The sequence below is a fragment of the Salmo salar genome, chromosome ssa09 (genome assembly GCF_905237065.1).
Source record: "Salmo salar chromosome ssa09, Ssal_v3.1, whole genome shotgun sequence".
In the NCBI taxonomy this organism is placed as follows: Eukaryota; Metazoa; Chordata; class Actinopteri; order Salmoniformes; family Salmonidae; genus Salmo; species Salmo salar.
Genome location: NC_059450.1, coordinates 71,397,622 through 71,416,646, shown reverse-complemented (window position 1 = coordinate 71,416,646; position 19,025 = coordinate 71,397,622). Strand labels below are relative to the sequence as shown.

Here is a 19,025-nt window from a genome sequence, read left to right as displayed (position 1 = left end):
GGTCCAGTTCTATTAGTTATTGATACTGTAGACAGTCAGTGGGTCCAGTTCTATTAGTTATTGATACTGTAGACAGTCAGTGAGGTCCAGTTCTATTAGTTATTGATACTGTAGACAGTCAGTGGGTCCAGTTCTATTAGTTATTGATACTGTAGACAGTCAGTGGGTCCAGTTCCATTAGTTATTGATACTGTAGACAGTCAGTGGGTCCAGTTCTATTAGTTATTGATACTGTAGACAGTCAGTAGGTCCAGTTCTATTAGTTATTGATACTGTAGACAGTCAGTGAGTCCAGTTCTATTAGTTATTGATACTGTAGACAGTCAGTGGGTCCAGTTCTATTAGTTATTGATACTGTAGACAGTCAGTGGGTCCAGTTCTATTAGTTATTGATACTGTAGACAGTCAGTGGGTCCAGTTCTATTAGTTATTGATACTGTAGACAGTCAGTAGGTCCAGTTCTATTAGTTATTGATACTGTAGACAGTCAGTGGGTCCAGTTCTATTAGTTATTGATACTGTAGACAGTCAGTGGGTCCAGTTCTATTAGTTATTGATACTGTAGACAGTCAGTGGGTCCAGTTCTATTAGTTATTGATACTGTAGACAGTCAGTGGGTCCAGTTCTATTAGTTATTGATACTGTAGACAGTCAGTGGGTCCAGTTCTATTAGTTATTGATACTGTAGACAGTCAGTGGGTCCAGTTCTATTAGTTATTGATACTGTAGACAGTCAGTAGGTCCAGTTCTATTAGTTATTGATACTGTAGACAGTCAGTGGGTCCAGTTCTATTAGTTATTGATACTGTAGACAGTCAGTAGGTCCAGTTCTATTAGTTATTGATACTGTAGACAGTCAGTGGGTCCAGTTCTATTAGTTATTGATACTGTAGACAGTCAGTGGGTCCAGTTCTATTAGTTATTGATACTGTAGACAGTCAGTGGGTCCAGTTCTATTAGTTATTGATACTGTAGACAGTCAGTGGGTCCAGTTCTATTAGTTATTGATACTGTAGACAGTCAGTAGGTCCAGTTCTATTAGTTATTGATACTGTAGACAGTCAGTGGGTCCAGTTCTATTAGTTATTGATACTGTAGACAGTCAGTAGGTCCAGTTCTATTAGTTATTGATACTGTAGACAGTCAGTGGGTCCAGTTCTATTAGTTATTGATACTGTAGACAGTCAGTGGGTCCAGTTCTATTAGTTATTGATACTGTAGACAGTCAGTGGGTCCAGTTCTATTAGTTATTGATACTGTAGACAGTCAGTAGGTCCAGTTCTATTAGTTATTGATACTGTAGACAGTCAGTGGGTCCAGTTCTATTAGTTATTGATACTGTAGACAGTCAGTAGGTCCAGTTCTATTAGTTATTGATACTGTAGACAGTCAGTGGGTCCAGTTCTATTAGTTATTGATACTGTAGACAGTCAGTGGGTCCAGTTCTATTAGTTATTGATACTGTAGACAGTCAGTGGGTCCAGTTCTATTAGTTATTGATACTGTAGACAGTCAGTAGGTCCAGTTCTATTAGTTATTGATACTGTAGACAGTCAGTGGGTCCAGTTCTATTAGTTATTGATACTGTAGACAGTCAGTAGGTCCAGTTCTATTAGTTATTGATACTGTAGACAGTCAGTGGGTCCAGTTCTATTAGTTATTGATACTGTAGACAGTCAGTAGGTCCAGTTCTATTAGTTATTGATACTGTAGACAGTCAGTGGGTCCAGTTCTATTAGTTATTGATACTGTAGACAGTCAGTGGGTCCAGTTCTATTAGTTATTGATACTGTAGACAGTCAGTGGGTCCAGTTCTATTAGTTATTGATACTGTAGACAGTCAGTGGGTCCAGTTCTATTAGTTATTGATACTGTAGACAGTCAGTGGGTCCAGTTCTATTAGTTATTGATACTGTAGACAGTCAGTGGGTCCAGTTCTATTAGTTATTGATACTGTAGACAGTCAGTGGGTCCAGTTCTATTAGTTATTGATACTGTAGACAGTCAGTGGGTCCAGTTCTATTAGTTATTGATACTGTAGACAGTCAGTGGGTCCAGTTCTATTAGTTATTGATACTGTAGACAGTCAGTGGGTCCAGTTCTATTAGTTATTGATACTGTAGACAGTCAGTGGGTCCAGTTCTATTAGTTATTGATACTGTAGACAGTCAGTGGGTCCAGTTCTATTAGTTATTGATACTGTAGACAGTCAGTGGGTCCAGTTCTATTAGTTATTGATACTGTAGACAGTCAGTGGGTCCAGTTCTATTAGTTATTGATACTGTAGACAGTCAGTGGGTCCAGTTCTATTAGTTATTGATACTGTAGACAGTCAGTGGGTCCAGTTCTATTAGTTATTGATACTGTAGACAGTCAGTAGGTCCAGTTCTATTAGTTATTGATACTGTAGACAGTCAGTGGGTCCAGTTCTATTAGTTATTGATACTGTAGACAGTCAGTAGGTCCAGTTCTATTAGTTATTGATACTGTAGACAGTCAGTAGGTCCAGTTCTATTAGTTATTGATACTGTAGACAGTCAGTAGGTCCAGTTCTATTAGTTATTGATACTGTAGACAGTCAGTGGGTCCAGTTCTATTAGTTATTGATACTGTAGACAGTCAGTAGGTCCAGTTCTATTAGTTATTGATACTGTAGACAGTCAGTAGGTCCAGTTCTATTAGTTATTGATACTGTAGACAGTCAGTGGGTCCAGTTCTATTAGTTATTGATACTGTAGACAGTCAGTGGGTCCAGTTCTATTAGTTATTGATACTGTAGACAGTCAGTGGGTCCAGTTCTATTAGTTATTGATACTGTAGACAGTCAGTGGGTCCAGTTCTATTAGTTATTGATACTGTAGACAGTCAGTGGGTCCAGTTCTATTAGTTATTGATACTGTAGACAGTCAGTGGGTCCAGTTCTATTAGTTATTGATACTGTAGACAGTCAGTAGGTCCAGTTCTATTAGTTATTGATACTGTAGACAGTCAGTGGTCCAGTTCTATTAGTTATTGATACTGTAGACAGTCAGTGGGTCCAGTTCTATTAGTTATTGATACTGTAGACAGTCAGTGGGTCCAGTTCTATTAGTTATTGATACTGTAGACAGTCAGTGGGTCCAGTTCTATTAGTTATTGATACTGTAGACAGTCAGTGGGTCCAGTTCTATTAGTTATTGATACTGTAGACAGTCAGTAGGTCCAGTTCTATTAGTTATTGATACTGTAGACAGTCAGTGGGTCCAGTTCTATTAGTTATTGATACTGTAGACAGTCAGTGGGTCCAGTTCTATTAGTTATTGATACTGTAGACAGTCAGTGGGTCCAGTTCTATTAGTTATTGATACTGTAGACAGTCAGTGGGTCCAGTTCTATTAGTTATTGATACTGTAGACAGTCAGTGGGTCCAGTTCTATTAGTTATTGATACTGTAGACAGTCAGTGGGTCCAGTTCTATTAGTTATTGATACCGTAGACAGTCAGTGGGTCCAGTTCTATTAGTTATTGATACTGTAGACAGTCAGTGGGTCCAGTTCTATTAGTTATTGATACTGTAGACAGTCAGTAGGGTCCAGTTCTATTAGTTATTGATACTGTAGACAGTCAGTGGGTCCAGTTCTATTAGTTATTGATACTGTAGACAGTCAGTAGGTCCAGTTCTATTAGTTATTGATACTGTAGACAGTCAGTGGGTCCAGTTCTATTAGTTATTGATACTGTAGACAGTCAGTGGGTCCAGTTCTATTAGTTATTGATACTGTAGACAGTCAGTGGGTCCAGTTCTATTAGTTATTGATACTGTAGACAGTCAGTGGGTCCAGTTCTATTAGTTATTGATACTGTAGACAGTCAGTAGGTCCAGTTCTATTAGTTATTGATACTGTAGACAGTCAGTGGGTCCAGTTCTATTAGTTATTGATACTGTAGACAGTCAGTGAGTCCAGTTCTATTAGTTATTGATACTGTAGACAGTCAGTGGGTCCAGTTCTATTAGTTATTGATACTGTAGACAGTCAGTGAGTCCAGTTCTATTAGTTATTGATACTGTAGACAGTCAGTGGGTCCAGTTCTATTAGTTATTGATACTGTAGACAGTCAGTGGGTCCAGTTCTATTAGTTATTGATACTGTAGACAGTCAGTAGGTCCAGTTCTATTAGTTATTGATACTGTAGACAGTCAGTGGGTCCAGTTCTATTAGTTATTGATACTGTAGACAGTCAGTAGGTCCAGTTCTATTAGTTATTGATACTGTAGACAGTCAGTAGGTCCAGTTCTATTAGTTATTGATACTGTAGACAGTCAGTGGGTCCAGTTCTATTAGTTATTGATACTGTAGACAGTCAGTGGGTCCAGTTCTATTAGTTATTGATACTGTAGACAGTCAGTAGGTCCAGTTCTATTAGTTATTGATACTGTAGACAGTCAGTGGGTCCAGTTCTATTAGTTATTGATACCGTAGACAGTCAGTGGGTCCAGTTCTATTAGTTATTGATACTGTAGACAGTCAGTGGGTCCAGTTCTATTAGTTATTGATACTGTAGACAGTCAGTGGGTCCAGTTCTATTAGTTATTGATACTGTAGACAGTCAGTGGGTCCAGTTCTATTAGTTATTGATACTGTAGACAGTCAGTGGGTCCAGTTCTATTAGTTATTGATACTGTAGACAGTCAGTAGGTCCAGTTCTATTAGTTATTGATACTGTAGACAGTCAGTGGGTCCAGTTCTATTAGTTATTGATACTGTAGACAGTCAGTGGGTCCAGTTCTATTAGTTATTGATACTGTAGACAGTCAGTGGGTCCAGTTCTATTAGTTATTGATACTGTAGACAGTCAGTGGGTCCAGTTCTATTAGTTATTGATACTGTAGACAGTCAGTGGGTCCAGTTCTATTAGTTATTGATACTGTAGACAGTCAGTGGGTCCAGTTCTATTAGTTATTGATACTGTAGACAGTCAGTGGGTCCAGTTCTATTAGTTATTGATACTGTAGACAGTCAGTGGGTCCAGTTCTATTAGTTATTGATACTGTAGACAGTCAGTGGGTCCAGTTCTATTAGTTATTGATACTGTAGACAGTCAGTGGGTCCAGTTCTATTAGTTATTGATACTGTAGACAGTCAGTGGGTCCAGTTCTATTAGTTATTGATACTGTAGACAGTCAGTGGGTCCAGTTCTATTAGTTATTGATACTGTAGACAGTCAGTGGGTCCAGTTCTATTAGTTATTGATACTGTAGACAGTCAGTGGGTCCAGTTCTATTAGTTATTGATACTGTAGACAGTCAGTGGGTCCAGTTCTATTAGTTATTGATACTGTAGACAGTCAGTGGGTCCAGTTCTATTAGTTATTGATACTGTAGACAGTCAGTGGGTCCAGTTCTATTAGTTATTGATACTGTAGACAGTCAGTGGGTCCAGTTCTATTAGTTATTGATACTGTAGACAGTCAGTGGGTCCAGTTCTATTAGTTATTGATACTGTAGACAGTCAGTAGGTCCAGTTCTATTAGTTATTGATACTGTAGACAGTCAGTGAGTCCAGTTCTATTAGTTATTGATACTGTAGACAGTCAGTGGGTCCAGTTCTATTAGTTATTGATACTGTAGACAGTCAGTAGGTCCAGTTCTATTAGTTATTGATACTGTAGACAGTCAGTAGGGTCCAGTTCTATTAGTTATTGATACTGTAGACAGTCAGTGGGTCCAGTTCTATTAGTTATTGATACTGTAGACAGTCAGTAGGTCCAGTTCTATTAGTTATTGATACTGTAGACAGTCAGTGGGTCCAGTTCTATTAGTTATTGATACTGTAGACAGTCAGTGGGTCCAGTTCTATTAGTTATTGATACTGTAGACAGTCAGTGGGTCCAGTTCTATTAGTTATTGATACTGTAGACAGTCAGTAGGTCCAGTTCTATTAGTTATTGATACTGTAGACAGTCAGTGGGTCCAGTTCTATTAGTTATTGATACTGTAGACAGTCAGTAGGTCCAGTTCTATTAGTTATTGATACTGTAGACAGTCAGTAGGTCCAGTTCTATTAGTTATTGATACTGTAGACAGTCAGTAGGTCCAGTTCTATTAGTTATTGATACTGTAGACAGTCAGTGGGTCCAGTTCTATTAGTTATTGATACTGTAGACAGTCAGTAGGTCCAGTTCTATTAGTTATTGATACTGTAGACAGTCAGTAGGGTCCAGTTCTATTAGTTATTGATACTGTAGACAGTCAGTAGGTCCAGTTCTATTAGTTATTGATACCGTAGACAGTCAGTAGGTCCAGTTCTATTAGTTATTGATACTGTAGACAGTCAGTAGGTCCAGTTCTATTAGTTATTGATACTGTAGACAGTCAGTGGGTCCAGTTCTATTAGTTATTGATACTGTAGACAGTCAGTAGGTCCAGTTCTATTAGTTATTGATACTGTAGACAGTCAGTAGGTCCAGTTCTATTAGTTATTGATACTGTAGACAGTCAGTAGGTCCAGTTCTATTAGTTATTGATACTGTAGACAGTCAGTAGGTCCAGTTCTATTAGTTATTGATACTGTAGACAGTCAGTAGGTCCAGTTCTATTAGTTATTGATACTGTAGACAGTCAGTGGTCCAGTTCTATTAGTTATTGATACTGTAGACAGTCAGTGGGTCCAGTTCTATTAGTTATTGATACTGTAGACAGTCAGTAGGTCCAGTTATATTAGTTATTGATACTGTAGACAGTCAGTGGGTCCAGTTCTATTAGTTATTGATACTGTAGACAGTCAGTAGGTCCAGTTCTATTAGTTATTGATACTGTAGACAGTCAGTGGGTCCAGTTCTATTAGTTATTGATACTGTAGACAGTCAGTGGGTCCAGTTCTATTAGTTATTGATACTGTAGACAGTCAGTAGGTCCAGTTCTATTAGTTATTGATACTGTAGACAGTCAGTAGGTCCAGTTCTATTAGTTATTGATACTGTAGACAGTCAGTGGGTCCAGTTCTATTAGTTATTGATACTGTAGACAGTCAGTGGGTCCAGTTCTATTAGTTATTGATACTGTAGACAGTCAGTGGGTCCAGTTCTATTAGTTATTGATACTGTAGACAGTCAGTAGGTCCAGTTCTATTAGTTATTGATACTGTAGACAGTCAGTGGGTCCAGTTCTATTAGTTATTGATACTGTAGACAGTCAGTAGGTCCAGTTCTATTAGTTATTGATACTGTAGACAGTCAGTAGGTCCAGTTCTATTAGTTATTGATACTGTAGACAGTCAGTGGGTCCAGTTCTATTAGTTATTGATACTGTAGACAGTCAGTGGGTCCAGTTCTTCTAGTTAGGATAGTCTCATGTAGAGGAGAGGAGTTGAGTTGAGTTGAGTTGAACTGAGCTGAGCGGAGCTGAGCGGAGAAAAGAGCAGAGGAGCCTCGTTCCCCTAGAGACCTCACTCCAGCAGCCATAACACGCACACACACACGTTAATTACCCTGCTTTGGCATAGCCGAGACGAGGCTCCAGGGAAATCAACCTTTTAATGCATCTCTGATGCACACTTAATGAGAATTTAGCACATTATGGATTTTCTGCGCTTTGTGAGGCTGTCCTTTATTCACCTGACTTCCTGTTATCCCGTTTATCTGCTGTCTCTCTAACACCGGAATTGCTTTGGAACGTTAGAACAGAAACAGGTGAACACGGCCCTCATGCAAGTCACCCCTCTCTCTGGCTGCTATCAACCTCCTGTTTATGTATTTGTGCTTTTAACAGAGTTCTTCCAGAGTAACTTTAATGGAATATGTAATTACCTAGTAATACGTACCCTATGGAACTACAGGTAGTTTGATGAAGTGGTACTGTAGGTAAATTGTTCTGCATAACTGTAATGGATAGTAGCATTTTACAGACAATCAAGCAGGAGACAAAACAAGCACAAGATACTCAGGTAAAATGTTTCCCATGTTCTTCCTCCCGTAGGCCCCGGGGAAGCCAGCCATCGAGGTATCTCATTTCCTGGAGTGGATGAGCCTGGAGCCCCAGTCTGTAGTGTGGCTGGCTGTTCTACAGCGTGTGGCTGTGGCCGAGTCAGCCAAGCACCAGGCCAAGTGTTACATCTGTAAACAGTGCCCCATCAAGGGATTCAGGCAGGTCTATTGTACCTCTATCAGAGATGAGGAAAGGTGGATGTGTGACACACACACACACACACACACACACACACACACACACGATAGAGCTATTACTGTGGCTTCTCTAATGTTACTGACTGTGATATGATCGTCCATTCTGCCAATCTGTCCTGACAGGTACCGCAGTCTGAAACAATTCAACGTGGACATCTGCCAGACGTGCTTCCTCACGGGACGCACCACCAAGGGAAAGAAGCAGCTCCAATACCCCATCATGGAGTACTATACCCCAGTAAGAAAGAGTACTGCACCCAGGCTGCCTCCTGCATGTCACCCTATTAAAGGTCAAAAGTAGTGCACTATGTAGGGAATAGGGTGCCATTTCAGACACAGTCCGCACTATAACCTACACTTTCCTCTTAAAGAGGCAATATGCAGTTTAAACAATAACAAAGTGGCCACCCCTCCACTGTTTCGGTCGACAGCTGAGGGTTGTGGCTGGAGATATGTAACCACTCTCAAATACATAGACAGAGCTATGGATGCAAGGACTGACCGTCCGTGATATCAAAATTATTGTTTTAAAATGACACATTGGTTTCCTTACTCTGTAAGCATTCAAGTCAGGGGACCGATATTAGCATTTTTCACACATGTCAAAATCATACAACATGTATCTAAAATTGATTGTGAACCTCAACAAAGTCACTTATAGATGTTTCGAACATGATGTGCGAAAAATGTTTGTATCGGTCCAATGTCTTGAATGGGATTTGTGCCACAAATGCTAGTACGTTAGCATGTGGAAACAGTGCCAAGGGGACGAAACCAAATCATTGATTGCTGTCATACCTTGACTGCTTACAGGGTAAAGAAACCAATATGTAATTTAGTAATATGGGTGTACTATCCCTTTAACCATGTTTTTAGGCAATACATTGTTTGCATGCAATTACATTGTTTACAAACAGTGAAGTAAGACATGTTTATAATGTGGGTTCTGATAGGGTTAGACAGCTGAACTAAGCCCATAAGGCATTTATAAGTTATATTCTTCAAAAATCAATGGGCATATATAATTCATTTAACACTGCAAAAATTGATATAGCAATTGCAGATTGCCCCTTTAAGAGAGTGCACAAAGAGGAGGCCACACTAGCACACGACTTCAGCTCCAGTCAATGGAGGCTGGGAGATATGGCATCCAAATCATTTCTCCCAGGGCAGTATGTCAACCAGGGGAAGGTTGAAGTGGAGCTGAGCTGGAGTTTTTCACCTGGGCTTTGACTCCTATACAGCTGGGTCGTATGATGGAGTGGATGTGGGTAGTCAGGTCCGAGGGAGACAGGGCCCTGCGGCTAATCCAGTACTCTATCACAAAGTTTTGTTCAACACAAGGTGTGTGTGTGTGTGCGGGTACGCGTGTGTGTCAATGTGTGTCTGTGTGTGTGTGCATGCGTGTGTGTGTATGTGTCTGGGTGCATAAGTGTGTGTGCGTCCCTGCGTGCATGCATGTGCAGTATGGAGAATTCTAAAGTGGTTCACTTTGTCTTCCTGTCCTCCCACTGCCCCTAACCTCTCCTCTCCTCCACCCCATCATCCCCCTCTCCTCCATTCCCCCTCATCCCCCTCTCCTCTCCTCCACCATCATCCCCCTCTCCTCCATTCCCCCTCTCCTCTCCTCCACCCTCATCCCCCTCTCCTCTCCTCCATTCCCCCTCATCCCCCTCTCCTCTCCTCCACCCTCCTCCCCCTCTCCTCTCCTCCACCCTCACCCCCCCTCTCCTCTCCTCCATTCCCCCTCATCCCCCTCTCCTCTCCTCCATCCCCCTCTCCTCTCCTCCATCCCGGTCCCTTCATGTAAACCATGTGTCAGACCACCTCAGGAGAGAAGATGCGGGACTTTGCCAAGACGCTGAAGAACAAGTTCCGGTCGAAGCAGTACTTCAGTAAGCACCCTCAGCGGGGCTACCTGCCTGTCCAGTCGGTGCTGGAGGCCGAGAGCTCTGACACGTGAGTCATACCCCTATAGACACAGACGGCTAGACAGACTGGCAACAAGACAGGAAAATAGCTTGTAAAAATAGCCATTAACTTTATTTGTTGCGAGAGAGACTGCTTGTGTATGAAGTGTTATATTAGATGATGTTGAGGGGAGAGAAGACTTGGGACATGGAGGGTAGTTGGTTGTACATGTGGATTTAAGAAGTTTGTAAAAAGTATACACACACACGCACACACACACACACACACACACACACACACACACACACACACACACACACACACACACACACACACACACACACACACACAGAACATTCTCCAGTGTTGAATCAACACTGAATCAGGACTGAAGTGTTCAATCTGTGGAGAACCTTCCAGAAGGACAACCATCTCTGCAGCACTCCAACGATCAGGCCTTTATGGTAGAGTGGCCAGACTGAAGCCGATCCTCAGTAAAAGGCACATGACAGCCCACTTGGAGTTTGCCAAAAGGCATCTAAAAGACTCTCAGACCATGAGAAACAAGATTATCTGGTCTGATAAAACCAAGATTGAAGTCTTTGGCCTGAATGCCGAGTGTAACGTCTGGAGGAAACCTGGCATCATCGCTACGTTGAATCATGATGGTGGCAGCATCATGCTGTGGGGATGTTTTTCAGCAGCAGGGGCCGGGAGACTCGTCAAGAACAAGGGAAAGATGAACGGAGCAAAGTACAGAGAGATCCTTGATGAAACCTGCTCCAGAGTGCTCAGGACCTCAGACTGGGGTGAAGGTTCACCTTCCAACAGGACAACGACACTAAGCACACAGCCAAGACAACGCAGGAGTGGCTTCGGGATAAGTCTCTGAATATCCTTGAGTTGAGAATGTATGTGTGTGTGTGTGTGTGTGTGTGTGTGTGTGTGTGTGTGTGTGTGTGTGTGTGTGTGTGTGTGTGTGTGTGTGTGTGTGTGTGTGTGTGTGTGTGTGTGTGTGTGTGTGTGTGGACTTGAACCCGATCGAACATCTCTGGAGACACCTGAAAATAGCTGTGCAGCGACGTTCCCCATTCAACCTGACAGAGCTTGAGGGGATCTGCAGAGAAGAATGGGAGAAACTCCCCAAACACAGGTGTACAAAGCTTGTAGCGTCATACCCAGGAAGACTCAACGGTGTAATCGCTGCCAAATATGCTTCAACAAAGTACTGATTAAAGGGTCTGAATACTTATGTAAATGTAATATTTCCGTTTTTTATTTTTAATACATATGCAAAAAATGTAAAACAACTGTTTTTGCTTTGTCATTATGTGGTATTGTTTGCAGATTGATGAAGAAAAAAACAATTTAATAAATTTTTGATGATTTGGTATTTTATTAGGATCCCCATTACCTGTTGTAAAAGCAACAGCTACTCTTCCTGGGGTCCACACAAACCATGAAACATAATACAGAATGACATAATACAGAACATCAATAGACAAGAACTGCTCAAGGACAGCACTACATATCTTTTTTAAAGGCACATGTAGCCTAGATATCAATGCATACACACAAACTATCTAGGTCAAATAGGGGAGAGATGTTGTGCCGCGAGGTGTTGCTTTATCTGTTTTTGGAAACCAGGTTTGCTGTTTATTTGAGCAATATGAGATGGAAGAATAAGGCTGTAATGTGACAAAATGTGGAACAAAGTCAAGGGGCCTGAATACTTTCTGAATGCACTGTACATGGGTCCACACTTTTCAGAGTTAAATTAACAGTTTGCTTAGTGTAAAGACTTATTTGCATATTTCCCAGTGTGCCTTGTCTTTCGAGTGAATTGTAATGTTACCACCTATGACTGTATTTGTTAGTGACAGAGACATGGTTGCATTAATTCATTTTCAGTCATGTGGTCTTCACCAAGTGCGATCCTAAGCAAATATGTTATCATTCAATTAGATTAAATAATTCAATTCTTTAAGACAATACAATATACATTTCATAAGGCCTTATTTTGAGGGCTGAGTCATTTTACCTCAATACATTGGTTTGAAACTCCTGGTTTAAAGGCCACATCTGGCTTGCAAGTCACACACACACACAGACACACACACCAACACAAACACTAGGGAGTACCAGTAATAGAGTTATTAATGATGTTTTTCTGTGTTTGACCAGGCCGTGCTCCTCTCCCAAGCTACCCCATGCAGACACACACAGCAGAATCGAGCACTTTGCTAGCAGGTAGGGTGTTATGCGCACGCACACACACACACACACACACACACACACACACACACACACACACACACACACACACACACACACACACACACACACACACACACACACACACACACACACACACACACACACACACACACACACACACACACACACACACACACCAGCCCAAAATAATGACCCATGTCTTTCCTTATCCCCTTACCTAACTCTGCTTACTCCAGTTCTTCCCTCCTTCCTTTCTCCTGGCACTCCCCACTTCTCTCTCCACAAGTTGATTGAGATATCCATCTTGGTCTGACCTTTGGCCTGAGTGGAGACTGTTGTGCCCAGCTATCTTTTCTTTCTTTCTTACTCTCACTCACTCACTCACTCACTCACTCACTCACTCACTCACTCACTCACTCACTCACTCACTCACTCACTCACTCACTCACTCACTCACTCACTCACTCACTCACTCACTCACTCACTCACTCACTCACTCTCACACACTGAAAAGGGCATGAGCGCGGTATGTTTGGTCTGGGGTGAGCAGGGGTCTCCTGGTTGTCGATGCCTGGCGGCATGGTATGGCAGTGTGGCACGCCGCTGAGTCAATTGGTCACCCGGAGGATGCGAAGGTGGATCAGCAGTCTGTCTGACAGCGTTACAGAGAGGGCACAGCCAGGGCATGGCAGACTGGTCCCTCACGCAGGGCAGTCATGCCCACAGCAGAGCAGGACATAGATCACTGCAGAAAGAGAGAGAGAGAGAGAGAGACAGGACACAGATCACCTTCTTGTGTGTGTGTGTGTTGTATGTGAGAGTGCACCGTACCTGAGGCAGTATTGCTCCACACCTTGCCACTATTCAAGACAGAGACACACACCAACAGAGGCAGGATATCTTCTATTCTCTCTCTCACACCTTCTATCTCTCTCCGAATTTGTTCCCTTTCAGTCTCTTTCACTGTTTAGTTAAGTCATTGTTGTCACTCTCTTCTCTCCCAGTCATTCATATTCATTATTTACATTGACTTGTATCAATTGCTTCTGTTCCAAAGTCCTCTCACGTTTATTAGTCTTCTCCTGCCAATTAGAATAATTTAGTTGGCACAACTCCTTGGCTCAAGCTGAAGACCCACAAAACTTCACTGATAGATAAACAGAAATGGAGAAATGGGCAGGGAGCAATGCAATTTGCTTAAGTGAGATATGCTTATATGTCTTCATTTGTTGGCTTGCACACTTGCCAAAGAATTCTCAGTGTTCCTGAAGTTGCTGTTAAGACAGAGATGATGTTGTATCTTTGTAGCTTTTTGCTGGCGTTACAGTTTCTATCTCTTTTTACCTACTTTGGATGTAGTGTGCCATCTTACAGTTCTTAAACATCTTGAGCTCCTCACAAGTTTATCAACCATAGAGGACTCTGAATTGGATTCTGAAAGCCTAACAGAGGACAGTTTAAGCATACTTTAACTATATTCCAACATGATCTGAGAGCTCGCTAAATGAGAAAAAGCTGATTATTTTAATAATATACATTGCACAGATGCCATTCAATCTGTACCTTGCCTCGTGCAAAATTGGCTCCAGTACACACACTCTCTCTCTCTCTCTCTCTCTCTCTCTCTCTCTCTCTCTCTCTCTCTCTCTCTCGCTTCCTCTCTTTCTCGCTCTCTCTCTCGCTTCCTCTCGCTCTCTCTCTCGCTTCCTCTCGCTCTCTCTCCCTCTTGAAAAACACATCAAATGAGGGACTATATATATTTATTCACATAGTAATGCAAAAGCCTGGCTGTCAGAACCATGCCATGCAACTACGTACATTAAAAGGTTCCTGAGGCTGGCATCATCACAGCAGAAGAACAGAGTGTCTGTCTCTCTCTACTCAGTCATATGAGGGGGTGTACATGTTAATCCAGTGTAATAATATGATGTCCCAGAGGAGGATTGTGGGTATTTGATGTTTTGGGTTGGATCCAGATTTGCTGGTGTGTCACACACCAAGGTGCCAGTGGAGAGCTCTCCTTTTATCATTAGTATAGACTCTGAGGGAGGGAGGGAGGGAGGGAGCTATCTAGAACCTAAAAGGGTTATTCTGCTGTCCTCATAAGATAACCCTTTGAAGATCCCTTTATGGTTCCAGGTAGAACCCTTTTGGTTCCAAGTAGAACCCTTTTGGGTTCCATGTAGAACGCTTTCCAAAAGGAACCAAAAAGGGTTGTACCTGGAACCAAAAGTAACATTTTTTCTAAGAGTGTGGGACTCATAGGAATTAACTCACAAATTCCCACATCCCCAGGACTGTCCTGAGGACAGGGGCCAAGTCTACAGCTCTCACATAGAATACTGGGGTGAGGCTCCCTCTCCTCTCTACCCTGCCTAACAACCATTTGATTAATGACCTAACTGATTGAATTAAGGGGACAGATCTAGCCACAGTGAGAGTGGTTAAATAAATGTCTGTTAGCCATAGGGCCAAGGTCTGGCCACGGTCAGAGTGGATGGATAAAAGGCCAGGTCTGGCCACGGTCAGAGTGGATGGATAAAAGGCCAGGTCTGGCCACGGTCAGAGTGGATGGATAAAAGGCCAGGTCTGGCCACGGTCAGAGTGGATGGATAAAGGGCCAGGTCTGGCCAGGGTCAGAGTGGATGGATAAAGGGCCAAGGTCTGGCCACGGTCAGAGTGGATGGATAAAGTGCCAGGTCTGGCCACGGTCAGAGTGGATGGATAAAGGGCCAGGTCTGGTCACGGTCAGAGTGGATGGATAAAGGGCCAGGTCTGGCCACAGTGAGAGTGGATGGATAAAGGGCCAGGTCTGGCCACAGTCAGAGTGGATGGATAAAGGGCCAGGTCTGGCCACAGTCAGAGTGGATGGATAAAAGGCCAGGTCTGGCCAGGGTCAGAGTGGATGGATAAAGGGCCAGGTCTGGCCACGGTCAGAGTGGATGGATAAAGGGCCAGGTCTGGCCACGGTCAGAGTGGATGGATAAAGGGCCAGGTCTGGCCACGGTCAGAGTGGATGGATAAAGGGCCAGGTCTGGCCACGGTCAGAGTGGATGGATAAAGGGCCAGGTCTGGCCACGGTCAGAGTGGATGGATAAAGGGCCAGGTCTGGCCACAGTGAGAGTGGATGGATAAAGGGCCAGGTCTGGCCACGGTCAGAGTGGATGGATAAAGGGCCAGGTCTGGCCACGGTCAGAGTGGATGGATAAAGGGCCAGGTCTGGCCACGGTCAGAGTGGATGGATAAAGGGCCAGGTCTGGCCACGGTCAGAGTGGATGGATAAAGGGCCAGGTCTGGCCACGGTCAGAGTGGATGGATAAAGGGCCAAGGTCTGGCCACGGTCAGAGTGGATGGATAAAGTGCCAGGTCTGGCCACGGTCAGAGTGGATGGATAAAGGGCCAGGTCTGGTCACGGTTAAAGTGGATGGATAAAGGGCCAGGTCTGGCCACGGTCAGAGTGGATGGATAAAGGGCCAGGTCTGGCCACGGTCAGAGTGGATGGATAAAGGGCCAGGTCTGGCCACGGTCAGAGTGGATGGATAAAGGGCCAGGTCTGGCCACGGTCAGAGTGGATGGATAAAGGGCCAGGTCTGGCCACGGTCAGAGTGGATGGATAAAGGGCCAGGTCTGGCCACGGTCAGAGTGGATGGATAAAGGGCCAGGTCTGGCCACAGTCAGAGTGGATGGATAAAGGGCCAGGTCTGGCCACGGTCAGAGTGGATGGATAAAGGGCCAGGTCTGGCCATGGTCAGAGTTGATGGATAAAGGGCCAGGTCTGGCCACGGTCAGAGTGGATGGATAAAGGGCCAGGTCTGGCCACAGTCAGAGTGGATGGCCTGTACTCTCTATGGGCCTTGGTGGGAGGGGTCATAATGATGAGTGGATGGCCTGTACTCTCTATGGGCCTTGGTGGGAGGGGTCATAATGATGAGTGGATGGCCTGTACTCTCTATGGGCCTTGGTGGGAGGGGTCATAATGATGAGTGGATGGCCTGTACTCTCTATGGACCTTGGTGGGAGGGGTCATAATGATGAGTGGATGGCCTGTACTCTCTATGGGCCTTGGTGGGAGGGGTCATAATGATGAGTGGATGGCCTGTACTCTCTATGGGCCTTGGTGGGAGGGGTCATAATGATGAGTGGATGGCCTGTACTCTCTATGGACCTTGGTGGGAGGGGTCATAATGATGATTGGATGGCCTGTACTCTCTATGGACCTTGGTGGGAGGGGTCATAATGATGTCTTATGGATTTCTCTTCATCACTCCATCCTCATCCCTCTTTTCTCTCCCTCCATCCGTCAATCCATAGATGTTTTTTGGTGGTGGTGGGTTGTGTGTGTGTGTGTGTGTGTGTGTGTGTGTGTGTGTGTGTGTGTGTGTGTGTGTGTGTGTGTGTGTGTGTGCATATGTGTGTGTTGTGGGGGGCCTGGAGCTTGATTAGCATGAGACACATTTCATTAGTGTCTCTGGCGGAGGTTGTACATGGCTGGTGGTTCCAACACAGCATTCCTGGCAGCTCCATCAGAAGCCCGTTCCCACTGCTGAGAGAGTGAGGTGTCGCTAAAAGCAAAGTTCTCCCTGTTTAGCTGCCAGATCAAATTCCTGTACATGCAAATGTATTTGGTGAATTAAGCTGATTCTGGTAATAGGGGAGGAGTATAACAGCACAGATGGTGGATAAATTAAGGTAGTTCGCTCTGGCCATTTACCATTGGGAAAAAATGGTCAGTTCTGGTTTACTTCAGTGGGTGTGTCTCCCATAAACACAAATGCAATAGCAGCTGGGTTTGGTGTACTTAGTTCATTGACTTTCATTGAACCAGAAGAAAAAAAAACTGTGATTGGGGTGTCTCACTTCCTCTTCTGTCTCTGATAACAGTCTGTAACAGTGTGGTAGCTGTCCATGGTGCTGATCTGCCAAACGTCTCAACTACACTGTAAGGCAGTAGAAAGAGAAGTGCAGTGGGGTAGCTGTCCATGGCACTGAAAAACAGCAGTCACTGCTGCAGGGCTGAAAACCTAGACTCGCTGTCCTTGGTCCTGAAACACTACAATACAGTACTGTACTGAATAGCTCTACTTGGAATGAAAGTAGCTCTACTTCTTTCTAAAATACATTAAATCTGTCAATCTGTTGCTCTTGACCTCTTTTTACTACAGAGTACCTACCTATTCTCTCTCTCTCTCTCTCTCTCTCTCTCTCTCTCTCTCTCTCTCTCTCCCTGTGTGTTTTCCTGTTGTCCAGGTTGGCAGAGATGGAGAACCAGAATTGTTCCTTCTTCACAGATAGCCTGTCACCTGATGAGAGTCTGTGAGTACACTCCCACCTCCCCACACACTGATCCCTTTCATTTCAACCAAGTGTATGTGTGTGTGTGTGTGTTTGTGTGTGTGGGTGTTTATGTGTCTGAGGGAGTGTGTCGGCATGTGTATGCCTGTGTGTATACCCCGAGTGTGCACACACACATTCAGGGAAGGCTGGTCAGTGACATAAAATAATTACCAAGTTTATGAAAGGACCCATGGCCGAGGCAGTGCACACACTCCCCCTTCGTCATATAACAGTCTTTGTGATTAAAGACCAAATACAAAGGGCTGCTGCACGGGAGAGAGGGAGGCCCATTGAAATACTACAGAACATGATGTTAAGGGCCAGAGGCTGGCTGAGCGAAAAGGAGGGGAGAGGGGGAGTAGCTTTGATGTGAATGGTGGAGTCAATAAGGTGAGCCCCTCACTAAGGAATCATATAAACTGACTGGACACAGGTGTTGGCCCTGATCAAAGGCTTTGGCTGAGACAGAGAGTGTTCTGGGGGTGAGGCGTGTGTGTGTGTGTGTGTGCGTGGGTGTTTTCATTGTGAGCACTGCTATAACAAAATGAATTTTACCACCAAGGTGTAGTGGCCTCCATCAAAGGGTTTACTGTGTTTGTTTTTAGTGTCGAGAGAAAGAGAGCGAGGGATTGTTTGTGTTTATGTGTGTGTGTGCATAGGTCCACGTCAGTGTGTGTATTCATATCTGTGTATATGTGTGGGTGCATTCATGTCTGTGTGTGTGTGTGTGTGTGTGTTCAGTGTGTGCGTTCATGTCTGTGTATGTGTGTCTGTATGTGCATGTGTGTATTGGCGAGATAGGGAGGGCATTGGCATGGTGTGTGAAGCTGCCTATTTGATGTGTCAACATGGCTGTTTGTATAGTTGTTCAGTGTGCTGTTTGTCTGCAAGCTATTTGCTCTGTGTGTCTGGTTTATCACTGTGACACTGTGGCTATGTTTGTTCCAAGTGTTTCTGTACTTTGTTCTTGTCAGTAGGGCTACTGCGCTGTCTCCTGTCTCCTGTCCTCTGTCTCCTGTCTCTACTGCTGCTCTTTGTGAATGCTGAGTCCCCTCGTTCTTATGTCACTCTGTTAGCTTGCTGCCCAGTGCTGCAGTATGTCTGGCTGTGCTCTGGCGTCATTAATGTCCTTTATTGCTGCATGTCTGTCTATGTCATGTCTGTCTATGTCATGTCTGTCTATGCGGCCACTTGTTCTCAGAATTGAAGACTGTCTGTGTTTGAGCTGATGTGCGTCTATCCTGCCTGTGCTGCTGTTGCCGTCCGTGTGTCTGTTGCTGTCTGTGTGTCTGTGCCATTCCGTGTCAGTACTGCTCCACCATACCAATGTGTCTGTTGCGCTTTGCTTCTGCTGTGCTGTCTGTGCTGCTGTGCTGTGCTGC

The 19,025-nt window shown here is 44.0% G+C and overlaps 1 protein-coding gene across 2 annotated transcripts in view; it reads left to right on the top strand.

Annotated features, from left to right (window-relative positions):
- Nucleotides 1–19,025, top strand: part of LOC106611717 (dystrophin-related protein 2) — a 237,994-nt gene that overhangs the window by 203,885 nt on the left and 15,084 nt on the right. For both annotated transcript variants that reach the window (XM_014212218.2, XM_014212217.2), the window contains 5 exons: nucleotides 7,955–8,121; nucleotides 8,284–8,398; nucleotides 9,983–10,119; nucleotides 12,256–12,321; nucleotides 17,557–17,622. In XM_014212218.2, coding sequence (XP_014067693.1) covers nucleotides 7,955–8,121; nucleotides 8,284–8,398; nucleotides 9,983–10,119; nucleotides 12,256–12,321; nucleotides 17,557–17,622 — 551 coding nt within the window. The remainder of the gene's footprint in view (nucleotides 1–7,954; nucleotides 8,122–8,283; nucleotides 8,399–9,982; nucleotides 10,120–12,255; nucleotides 12,322–17,556; nucleotides 17,623–19,025) is intronic.